Source organism: Alligator sinensis, unplaced genomic scaffold, assembly GCF_000455745.1.
Source record: "Alligator sinensis unplaced genomic scaffold, ASM45574v1 scaffold596_1, whole genome shotgun sequence".
NCBI classification, from domain to species: Eukaryota; Metazoa; Chordata; order Crocodylia; family Alligatoridae; genus Alligator; species Alligator sinensis.
The window spans coordinates 212740-224334 of record NW_005841967.1 but is presented as its reverse complement, the minus strand read 5'-3'; the positions used below and the strand labels follow the sequence as shown (position 1 = coordinate 224334).

Below are 11595 nucleotides of genomic sequence, written 5' to 3'. Positions count from 1 at the left end.
TCAAGAACCAAGAGCAGGTAGATGAAGTCATCGGTGGCAGATTGCAACAAATGGAACTATCAGTTGGAATAGAATCAGAATTTTTCAATGTTTATGCATCACTGGAGAGGGAGGGAAGGAATATGCTGCTTAGAAAGCTAGCAGTTTACATGGTTGGAGGAGGACCGTGCATAATAGCAGGAGATATCAATTGTATAATTTGAAGTGGGTGTCAGAACAGGGGAAGGAGGAAATGAAGCTTTAGATAGCTCATCCAGACAGTTAACAAATGTAATAAGACTTGCTAAGAGATGCATAGGCAGGAGAGAAAGTTTTCACAAGTCAGACTCCAGTGGAAAGACTCAAGAATTGACTTTGTGTTTATATCAAAAGAAAAAGGAAAAAGGGAGAACCCCCCCCCCCACCCCCCCGCATCTGGCTTTCAGTATGGTGAAGGCAGAAATGAGTCTTGGTAAGAGACCTATGACAGGGAAGGGCCTATGGAAGTTAAATATGTGGCTGTTACATGAGACAGTATATAGGGTGGTGAACACTGAAGAAATATTTCAGGAGTATCAGAGAATGGTGGGTGATGGTGAAGAGGATGGGAGAATTCTTTAGGAAGGAAGGCTGAAGAATGTGCAGGGAAAAGAATGACAGAACTAAGAGAGCTGCAAAGAAAAATGCAGGAGCTGCTAACGGAGACCACAGAAGGAAGACAGGTATGAGAAGAGCTAGAAGAAACAAGGCAAGAGTTAGAAACCTGGTTTAAAAGAAAGATGAGAGAGAAAATATTCTTGACATAAGCACCCTGGGTGGGAGAAAATGATGAGTGGTCCCGATACTTTTTGCCAGAGGAAAGGCAGCAGAAGGAGAGCCTAAAGCAGAGTGGGAAGAAGGGTGTGGGACTTGGAGAAGTAATAAGAGAGAGAGAAATTAGCATACTAGGGATCCTGTTAGACACCAAAGGACAAGGTGATACCGAATGGGAAAAGGTGACAGCAAAGCCACGGGAAATGCTTTGGTTATGGTCTGGAAGGACACTTCTTTGCCAGAAAAGTGGTGGCATTTAAGGCTCTGCTAATGCCAATCATTCTATATACAGGGACTTGTATTCCCACCAACTTGGCAGCAGATAGCAAAAGTACAGAGGGAAATGTGTGTGTTCTTATGGAATGCCAAACGAGAGGGTGGCTAGAGCAGACCTGTACAAAGCAAGAGAGATGAGGGGATGGGGGCTGGAGGACTTGGGATTGTTCATCTATGTCAAATAAGTAAGCACAATATGCAAGGCCATAATGGAGGGAGAGGGGAAAGCAGCACGTAAGACCCAATTTCACACAACTGCAATTTTGAGGAAATGAGGAGTACATCAGATCACTTTGAAGAGTCCATGGGTGTGGTAACCATCTATTCATTATATCAGAATGGAAAGATTCATGCAGAAGTATAAAATAGGGAAGATGGGGCTAGAGGTCCTGAAGGATTATAAGAAATTGATGAAAACAGTAAGGGAGAGAGACAGGATAGTGCTGGTAGGAAACTTCACAGAAGGATAGGTGAAGAAGGTGTGGGGAGTGGTTGCAGGCAAATAACTTTGCTAACCTAGTGTGGATGGTTATAAGAAATATCTTGTTGGTGAGAGAAGTGCAACACAGATAGGGCTTGATTTGCTGATCAAGCTACCCAAGGAAGAGGTCTGAGGAAGAAGAAATAGCGGGACATGTTTTGGGAGTGTACATGTATACAAAGGGAGTGTGGGAAAGGGTCAACCACTTTCTGAGTGTCTCCAAAATAAACCTGTCATTAGTGTGGGAGATGGTACTATATGGACATACCAGAGGGACCAGAGGAAATGTCATTAAGGACTTTATTAACATGGTTAAAATTAGTTTATGGAACATACGAAACCTCTGGGTGTTCGAGGGGTAGGCTTTCACTGAAAGAGTGCCTGAAGTTGGGGCTGCATGTACTGAAATACTACATTGATTGGGACAAAGAAGAGATTGGAGAGGAAGAGGCAGAGAAGAAGTGTAGGGAAAAGGACTGGACACATTTGTTTCACTAAACCAAGAGAGGACTACTGGGAAGGGAAGAAAGTTTCAGGTAGTTACTGAGGTAATAGGATGGACACACTTGTTTTATTAAATAAAAGGAGAGAGGACTGATAGGAGGGGTGGAGAATTTCAGGTGGTTACTGAAGTAACAGTTTTTCATGGGGCTCTGTATGAGGAAAAAGATTTCTGTAAGGGTTTGTTTTTTGTGAGAAGTTGATGTATGTTGGTTAAGGGCTTAATATAGTTGTATGTTTCTGATATGTATTTGGTTCTGTGATGTGAAGTCTTGGTAAAACAAGGGGAAAAAAGGGTTCCCATCAGCATCTCAACCTTTTTGGCTGACATCAAATGTAGCATTTTTGGCACCAAGGAGAAAGGGGTCAGGGCTGCTTCTGGCCTTCTTAGTGCCCGCCTGATATTGCAGTACCTCCAGGCCCAATGCCATTCCCTGTGGAGGGAACATCCACCTATTTTTTTGTTTAAAGGCTAAAATAAAAAAAAAGGTTCCCATCAACATTTTTGACACCTGGGGAGGGTGTTGGAGCTTGCCTTGGCCTCTCTGGGCGCTGACCTGATATTGCAGACCCAGTGCTCATTCCTTTCTTGGGGACCAACTGCCAGTTGGTTTTGTTTGTTTATTTGTTTTTAAGGGCCACACCAAAAAGAAAAAAAGAAGGTTCCCATCGATATAGTTGCCCATGATGGGCTGTGTGTTTTATAGTCATGCTCAGTGTTGGCTGTATTTTAATCAGCTTCATAGTAGGTTTCCATTATTGAGCACCTGTTACTTTTGGCAGCACCTTAACGATAGACAATGTATTTAATGAGGTTTGCTTATAAGCAATTGTAAATGAAGATTTTTTGTGGGGGAAAAAAACCTCAACTTATATTTGAGTAAATACAGTATGGGATAGAACCACCATACTGAATAATTACTGAGGACTAGATGTTGATTTATGTCAGTTTTCAGTGAGAGAGGAGTTGGGGACTTTGTTTCATTTTTGTTATTTGATAATATAAAATGCAGCTATATCTGAAAAGTCTGATTTGAATTTAGGCTCAATTATGTTCCTATAAACTTTTTCAACACAAAGTCATTTATAAAACAACCAGTTAGGTCAGTCTACTGATTTATCACCCAGAACTTTGATAAAGATTTGTTTCTTCTTTAATAAAATCTCAGAGGGATGCTCCAGTTGTGATCACAGTTGTAAAGTAGCATTGCTGTATTTATAGGTCACAGACTGGTAAGTTGTAATATTGCCATATTTTGAAATACTAATTTCAACCTATTTAATTTTTTTTTAATTGCATATTTTTTCTTCTACCACTTCCCTCTTCCACATGCTTTTTGTTACAGGTGTGTTTATCATTTAATCTTCAAAGCACTCTGGTAGCAACTGGAAGTATGGATGCCACAGCCAAACTATGGGATATACAGAATGGAGAGGAAGTGGTCACTTTAAATGTATGCTTGCATTCTTTATAGTTCTCCGGTTGCTTTTTTCTAAAAGTTACTAATTGAGATAGAAGGGGACAGAAGTACTTAATTATCTCTCTTAGTACTTTTAGGCAGATAATTTATTACCAGCTGAGTCCCTTAATTACTGTAGTTAAGAAATGGATTAAGAAAATATAAAAGAAGTAAGAAAGCTATGCTTTTTTATTAAAAACCATAAAAGCCTGTTCCATCAAATGTCAGATTTTCACAATTCAGTGTAATTACTGTCCTAGGCCAGAATGCTTGACTTCTCTCATTAATATGGTCTTATCATTATGAATACTGCACTGTAATTTTTCTAATAGATAATGTAAAGTAACTTCAAAAACATTAATGTTCGAGATTACAGTTCATCTTTCTCATAATGTGTGTAGGGTACTGAGCCTACTAAATTTGTCTAAGCTGTGATTTCTCTTCCCTGTGTTTGACTTACTAGAATCTTGCTGTTCAAATACTTCTGCCTGAACTTATAAATATATTCAAGTCCCTTGCATAAATTCTAAATCTAAGTGCATAGTAATCCTTTTTCAAGTGTCTGACCTGTGGAACGGGGAGGGCAATTCTACCTCCTCACTTTCTCATATAGTTTGAAGAAAAGCATGCCTGAGAGAGGTGGGGCTGTAGAAAATGTGGATGTCTGGCCTATGTATAAGATAAGCAGGGGACATGCAGGAAACTGCATGGACTCACAAAACACTTTGAACAGTTTAAATGCAGTTTAAACCTGGAGCAGACAGACATACAAGTCTGTTAAAGTGGTTTAAAGCCCCCCTGGAGTGGTTCAGAAATGTACCTGAAATATCAAATACTGTTTTGAGCTGGTATACTGTGAACTGGTTCAGTGCTATGCATGGACACCAAGTGTTCTGTGACACCAGTCTGCACAGTCCTTTACACTGCATCACCCTTTCCCCTTTACTGCTGCAACTAGCTGCTCTAGTATGTGGCCAGAACGTTCCTGCCCCCTTTTTTCTCTCTTTTTTTTTTTTTTTGGCACCTTTTATCAATGAGCTTCCTTTCACTGCTTGTTCAGTAAAAGCTATCATCTTTTTAACAACCAGTTGCAGCCATTCACTCATCATGCTCCTCCAGGCAGCCCCTGGGAACCATAAAGCACCCCTCACTCCTCCCCTATCCCATTCCACCACCAAGTCAGCTAGGCACACTGAAGACTTTGGTCTGTTGCAGGCTATTGAAGTTTATTGAACTCATGTTTGACAAGATAAAGCAGAAAAGTAAAAACAACCCAGCCACAGGTCAACCTCACCACCCCCTTCCTGGGACCTGCAAAGCATGGTTACAAGCATTCCCTGGCTCTGTCCCACTTACCCTGCACCCCGCACACACACACACTCACTGCGAGTGATCCTGGACCGCTGCTTGCTCCCACCCCCTGGGAGCCACAGCCTTTCACACAATTGTGGACCAGTTCTTAATCAGTGACATTTGGGAACAGTTCAGTTGTTACATGTGTCTGCAGCCTTTTCCACAGCAATTGTGAACCTGTTCCCAATCACTAACGCTTTGGACCATTTCAGTTGTTTTGTATCTGCACATACCTGCATGCTTTCTCTCATGCAGGCTTGCTATGGCTACTGACAATCCAACCCTTAGTTCATTGTAATTAAATCATCTGATTATATTGTGGTTAGCAAATGCTATTACATGTGAACTAGATGTAGAAAAGACCTATCAGATCACAGTTAAAATGTATTCTTCCTGTCATCACAGAATTGTTTGCAGTATGCTTAGGTGACACATGCTAATCATTAAATGCCTTTGTAATATAGGCAGTATCTAACAGGCTGTGGTAAAGGCAGTTACAAGACACTAATAAATACAGTAGATTGTCATAGCAAAGGACTACGCAGTGTAATAGAAATGGCAATATAGGTGTGTGTATAAATAAAGTCTAGTATTCTTTGTTATTCTTTGTAGTGCTACTATACAAGTTGTTTATTGGATTAGATTAATGCAAAAGTTTAATATATATTCTGAATAACCTTTTGTAAATATTTTTAGGGGCACTCAGCAGAAATTCTTGCATTGTCCTTTAATACCACAGGAGATAGGATAATCACTGGGTCCTTTGACTATACAGTTGCAGTGTGGGATGTTGGCACTGGCAGGTACTAAAAGATTCATAAGCTTATTTTGCACTGTCTTGTTTTTAATGACTTTTTAAAGGGGTACTGCCAATGATTACAAATTCTAAACCTTGCAATTCTGCTTTGTTTTGAGTATTCAGCTCCTTGTATTTCCTTTGATTTATCTGCCTTGAGTGCAGGCCTGCCCCCCCTCCCCGCCCCCCGGAAGAGCCTGGGGTCACCCCCAGCACCAGCTTGCAGCGGCAGCCCATCCTTGCCCCACTCATATGCCCTCCATGCCTCCCCCAGGGGTGTGCAGAATGGCAAGAGCCCTCCCACCACACCCTCCCGGTGAGCTGATAGAAACTCCATCCCATGTGCATGCACATGGCATTTATTGGCAACATTATCAGCCACAACAGCCAAAAAAGGCAGTTGCTGATAATGTCAATTTTCCTTTTATTGGTGCCTATATGATATGGAACGATGTATCGGCACATCTCTAATAAGGTGCCATAAATCCAGTGTCTAAATTTAGTCCATGATTGTTTTTGTATCTGGTAGGTTGATGAAGTGAAGTTCGTAGGTTCATCTGTGAAAGATATTTTGTAAATTACCTTTTGTCGGAGATCAGAGCAGCGCCGGCAGCTGCTTTCTGACCCCCCCGCTGGAGCAATAAAACTTTCACCTGACAGGCGGGTAGTGATGGATGGGGTAAAATTAACCAGGCACAGACGCGTGTTGGTTACAGGAGATTGTTTACTTACGTCGCCCAGATAGTGACATACGACGCAGGCAGAGCCTTTGTTTCTGTTACAGTTGCATCGATTACAGTTGAGCGAATAAGGTCGGGTTACGATATCAAGCGATGACGAACGAAGCGCGCCGAGAGCGGACTATCGAGCCTGCAGGGCTTTACTACGTCAAAATTAACGATGACAGGGAGAGATTGACAGCTGATCAGACCGTCAATCTACTCTGGTGATGGACTCAGGTCTCTCCTCAGAGATTTTTCCGGGGTTCTCCGCCTGGGTGGAAGTTGCTAAACTATTTATAGACAGAGGTGTCTGACGGAGATACCCAATGATGAACCGTTATGTGGAATCTTTAATTTTCTGGCAAGCAGCAGTTCTTTGTGCTCTCAGGTTGCTATCAGGTTACAAGGTAGTGGGTTAGGTTTTCCTGCCTTGATGAGGGGCTTACGCTTGTTTCTTGACCAATTGCAGGGATTTATGGCAGGGCTATCCCCTTTCACCCTGACCAGTCTTAAGTTTCGTTTCTTGTTTGTGACGTGGACATAAATTATATACAGCTCTCCGCCAGGATTTTGTGTCAGGAGTTTCTAGCAAAGATTTCTTTTTAACCCTTAGTTGACTACTTGAATAGTATCTCTTGCTAGTGGCATGGGCACTGATTAACTGGGTTGTGACACCTTTGAGGATTAGAACTGAGAGATTGGAGAGAGAATGGTTTTCTGTGAGAATTGTGTCCCCACAGGTAATTAGGTATTCTTGTCTTTGATAGATTTCTGGTGTCCATTCATTCTGGAATGCAGTTGTTTGGCCTCTCCTGCATATCTTCCATCAGGGCATTTAGTGCATTGGATGAGATATATTACATTACTGGAGATGCAGGTTTAAGATCCAGGAATGAGGATGGTTCTGTTGTGGGGTGTAGTAATTGTGGTAGTGGTGGAGATACATTGGCAGGTTTTTCATTTCTTGTCCTGGTATTTTCTGGATCCATTCGGTGTGCTTTGGGCCATAGGAAGTTTGCTTCTGGTGACGAGGTTCAGTCCTTGTTTAAAGGCTAGGATGGGTGGTTCTGGAAAGATTTCTTTAAGAATAGGGTCTTCTTCTATTATGGGTTGCAGTTGTTTGAGGATTTTCCGTGTAGATTCCACGGATGGATGGTATGTCATAACTAATGGTGCGCTATTTGTGGGGATTTTCTTTTTTGTACTATAGCAATTCTTCATGTGGTATCCAGGTGGCTCTTTCAAAAGTGTGATCTATCTCTCTGGAGGAGTGTACTGGTTGGATGAAAGGCCCTTTTGAGATTTGCATGGTGACGATTGTGGGTAGTCTCCTCAGTGCAAATTTGGTGGTTTCAGAGGGCTTGCCTGTGTATTGCAGCTTGCTTGGTGTGTTTAGGTGATTGCTGGTTTTGTGTAGATATGTATGTTGGTCCGTGGGTTTCTTGTATATGGTGGTTTGGGTTTTACCATTCTGGATAGTGACCATGGTGTCTAAAAAGGAAATGTTGGTGCTGGAGTATTCAAGAGGTAGTGTGATGGAGAGGTGATGATTATTGAATTTGTGATAGAAATCAATCAGAGACTGCAGGTTTTTGGTCCAAATGATGAAGATATCAGCTATGTATCTTAGATATAGCACTGGTTTGGTGCAGTTCTTGAGGAATTCTTAGGTCAACACGGCTACAACCAACAACCCTAAAGAAATCAGTCTTATTAGTGTGTCTTTAATAAATAGAGAGCGTTTGATTTCCCTCTTATGCTGGTGTTGTGACAATATAAATCTATTGATTTCAAAGACTGGTGTAATTGATAGGAGAATCAGGTGCTTTAGCTAGAGTTCAGGATTATGCCAGTACCTGGCATGATGTGATAAAAATAGCTGAACATTGGCTGGTAATCATGGGTGTCTGGTGCATCTTGAGTTGGAGGGGGGGGGGAGCGGGGCATGTGCCCCCCCTGACAGCAGTCAGTGACCCGGGGTGGGGGGTGTCCCCCAGTGGCCAATACTATTGTCTCGGGGGAGTGGAGGGTTTGATTTCACTCACCGTAAGAGTGGCCACGCCGCTTCTGGAGCTCCCGCGGCTTTTGCTGGCAGCTCTGCTCCCCGGCCAGCGCTCGCAAAAGGGGGAAAAGGTATGGCTAAACAGGGAGCGCGGCTGGACAGGGGGGGCACCAGTGCTCTCGGGGGATGCACGTACACCCCCGTGAACCCCCTATGCATTGCCCCTGCTGGTTATATTGTTTTCACAAGTCCTAGTTTATTCAGCGGAAGACTCCATACAAATGACATTCTAAACCACTTGATTATAGTAGATAATGTAATTTATTTTTTATTGTTGCTATGAAGACTTCGTTACATTTTCATGAGGGATTTCTTTCTATGTGAAACAAGGCAGAATCTCTCTGAAATCAGCTTGTGAAGGGAGTAGTAATAAACTGGGTGATATAACACTGCAACCCTAAAGGTAACCCTGCTGAGAAAGAAAATAGTGTGCATGTGATAGATTTTTTTTGGCCTGATCCTGAAACACTAAGAATTATGCCACTGTGCCTCACAGGATCTCAGCAGATCAGTAGATTGGGTCCCTGGATGGTAATTTTATTATTTTATTCCTTTTATTATTGAAGATATTTGTATTTTGTAATGGATCTTTCTTTCAGCTTCTTCTTGTCTGATCCTGCAGTGAAGTCAGAGTCTTTGGATTTTAATGTTGCATTGTTTTTCTACAGAAATGATTGCGATGTTACAGATTCAGCACTGTGACTTCACTTCAGGATCACATTACAGATGGACTGGTAAGGAGGAAGCTCTTGTTTAAACAACAATAACTCCGGTAATTAGCAGTGTTGGAAAAAATAAAAAAATGAAAGTCAATTTGTTTAGTTTGATATGCATTAAAATTTTCCCCAGTATAGAAATCACTTATGAGCTTGTTGACTCTTGCCATGTTCATGAAAGATGTTTTCCAGCTGGATGTATCAGTGATTCTTGGCATGTTGATTATAAAGGAATAACATAAGTAGAAAGCAACCGCACAAAATGGAGTAGGAACCAGCAGTGAAACTGCTAAGAAGTGACTAATAAGTAACTATAGGCTAATGTTAACTGCTGAAATAAGCATGCTTGTGTAGTAGATTAAGGACATATCTCCTTTGAATACAGAAGTACTAGAAAGTGACATGATCACAGACATTAGAGATAATCAGTAGTACCCAGTAGTGTCCATGGAGCTTGTAGTAGCAATAGTAACCTGCTTTACATTCTGTATGGGTTGCAATCGGTAGAGGGCAGCATAGCCATGCCAGGATTTAGGGCAGTGGTGCACTATAAATGAAGGAAAGAAACACTTAAAATACGATTTTAGCTGATACAATAATTCACTGTGAAAAATAACGCCCACTAATTTGACCTCATTTTCTGTCCACTAAAATTCATCTGTGGCTTGTAATTTTTTTCTTGGTCATTTTCTTTTAATTTGCATTAGATACTTTGTGTGGTTTCTTTTTTTCTGTTTTTAATCCCATCAAATGTAATTAACCGCATTCTGTGGAGAACAGGTTTGGTACTTGACGTTCTAAATTTCAGTTTTATTGGCTGCTTGTGATTTGATATCAGTGTTACATGTTATCTGATTCTGTTATCTGACTGGCTAAGCACATACTTTATTATCGTTAGGAAAGCTTGAGAGGACACCTTGACTTTGAATCTCTCCAAAAGTTAGATAGACACAAGATAGATAAACAAGATGAAGGAATTTCAGAAAACTTAATATTTTATAGATGAGTCAAAAGATGAAAATTTTCATTTTGTTAAAAAATTGTTTTCATCAGAAGTGTTTCAGTAAGGACAATTTTCAGCCAACTCTAGTCTTAGTTGAAAACGATACATTTTGTATGTTGTCTCATTTAATTGCCTGTAATTGGGGGTCATGAGAGACTATGAGGTATCTCATCATGTGAGATGCATCATATATGGTGCGACAATTAAACAAAGTTCACTGTCCATGGGCCTTTGTACCAGTAAGAATTGACTACTCTAATGGTGATGGAAAGTAAGCACAACAGAGGTGTGCATATAACTAAATTCAAATGAGATCATTTTTGTGTTGCTTCCATAACTCTAATTACCATATAGATTTTTAAAATTTTATCAGTGACTGGTTAGTTTCAGTGATATGTTCCAAACACTGTAATTTATTAAGTATATTGGTTTATTACTTTTCCATCTGATTGGGGCACATAGACATTTGAACAAAGACTTAATCTTCCTCTGCCTTTGTAAACCTGGGTTTCTATCCTTTTGTGGGATTTTAGGTTCTGTTATAATATGACAATAGTACTGATGGCCAAGTAATAAATTCACAGAGCCAAAATGCTCCTCACCATTTAGTTAGTGTAAAAAGGTCAACTCAATAACAACAAAGCAGGAAACACGTAATTAGAAAATAGAGTAATTCTTTAAAGAGACACTAAGGTAATAGCTTTATTTGTTGTTGTTACACTAAACAAATATAATGTTCAGTTACTCAGAAGATTTGCTGTCGTGAATGTTTCATTTAGCATATACATTAATTAAGGTCCTTCTATTTCTGGTCTAGCCACTGAAAAACGAGTATTCTGGATTACACAGATTCACTCTGTTGCTTGTCTGGTCATTAACTTGATTACTAGTTAAACCTGTAGCTGTATAATGTGATATATATCTTAATTTGTAGGCTCTTCAATATGTTTGTCAATTAATCTTGTCTTGGTTGTAGTGCTTTATAGCACGTTAATTTAGAGCAGGCATCAGTGGTTAATTATTCAGCGCTTCCCAGCTAAATCTGCTTGAAGCATTTAACAAAACTAGTGTTGCTGGTTTTGTACGTTTGTTCAGATAATAAATCCTGAATTTAACATGATCTGGGCCACTATAATAATGTGGACTCTTTATTTGCATTGCCATATGATCCTGATCCGACCTTCATTACTCTGGCAAAACTGTCAGGGATTTTAATGGAGATTTTGTGTAGAATTGGGAATATGATTTGATAATTTTGATGTTAGAATTGATTCAGGGCCTTCTAGATTTGTATTTAGTTTTGTTGGTAGCTCATCTGAAGAGAAGTACTGTACATTTATTTTGTTTATTTAGAAGCATACTAATAAATTATAATTTTCCTCTGGTGGCTCTGAGGAGTTATTTCTAAAATGATTTCTAGTAACATGAAAGTA

General features: G+C 40.3%; 1 protein-coding gene across 1 annotated transcript in view; it reads left to right on the top strand.

Moving 5' to 3' along the window:
* DAW1 (dynein assembly factor with WD repeats 1) overlaps window positions 1-11595 on the top strand; it is a 45853-nt gene that overhangs the window by 28701 nt on the left and 5557 nt on the right. Inside the window, exons 7-8 of the mRNA XM_006020734.1 lie at window positions 3397-3504; window positions 5560-5666. Coding sequence (XP_006020796.1) covers window positions 3397-3504; window positions 5560-5666 — 215 coding nt within the window. The remainder of the gene's footprint in view (window positions 1-3396; window positions 3505-5559; window positions 5667-11595) is intronic.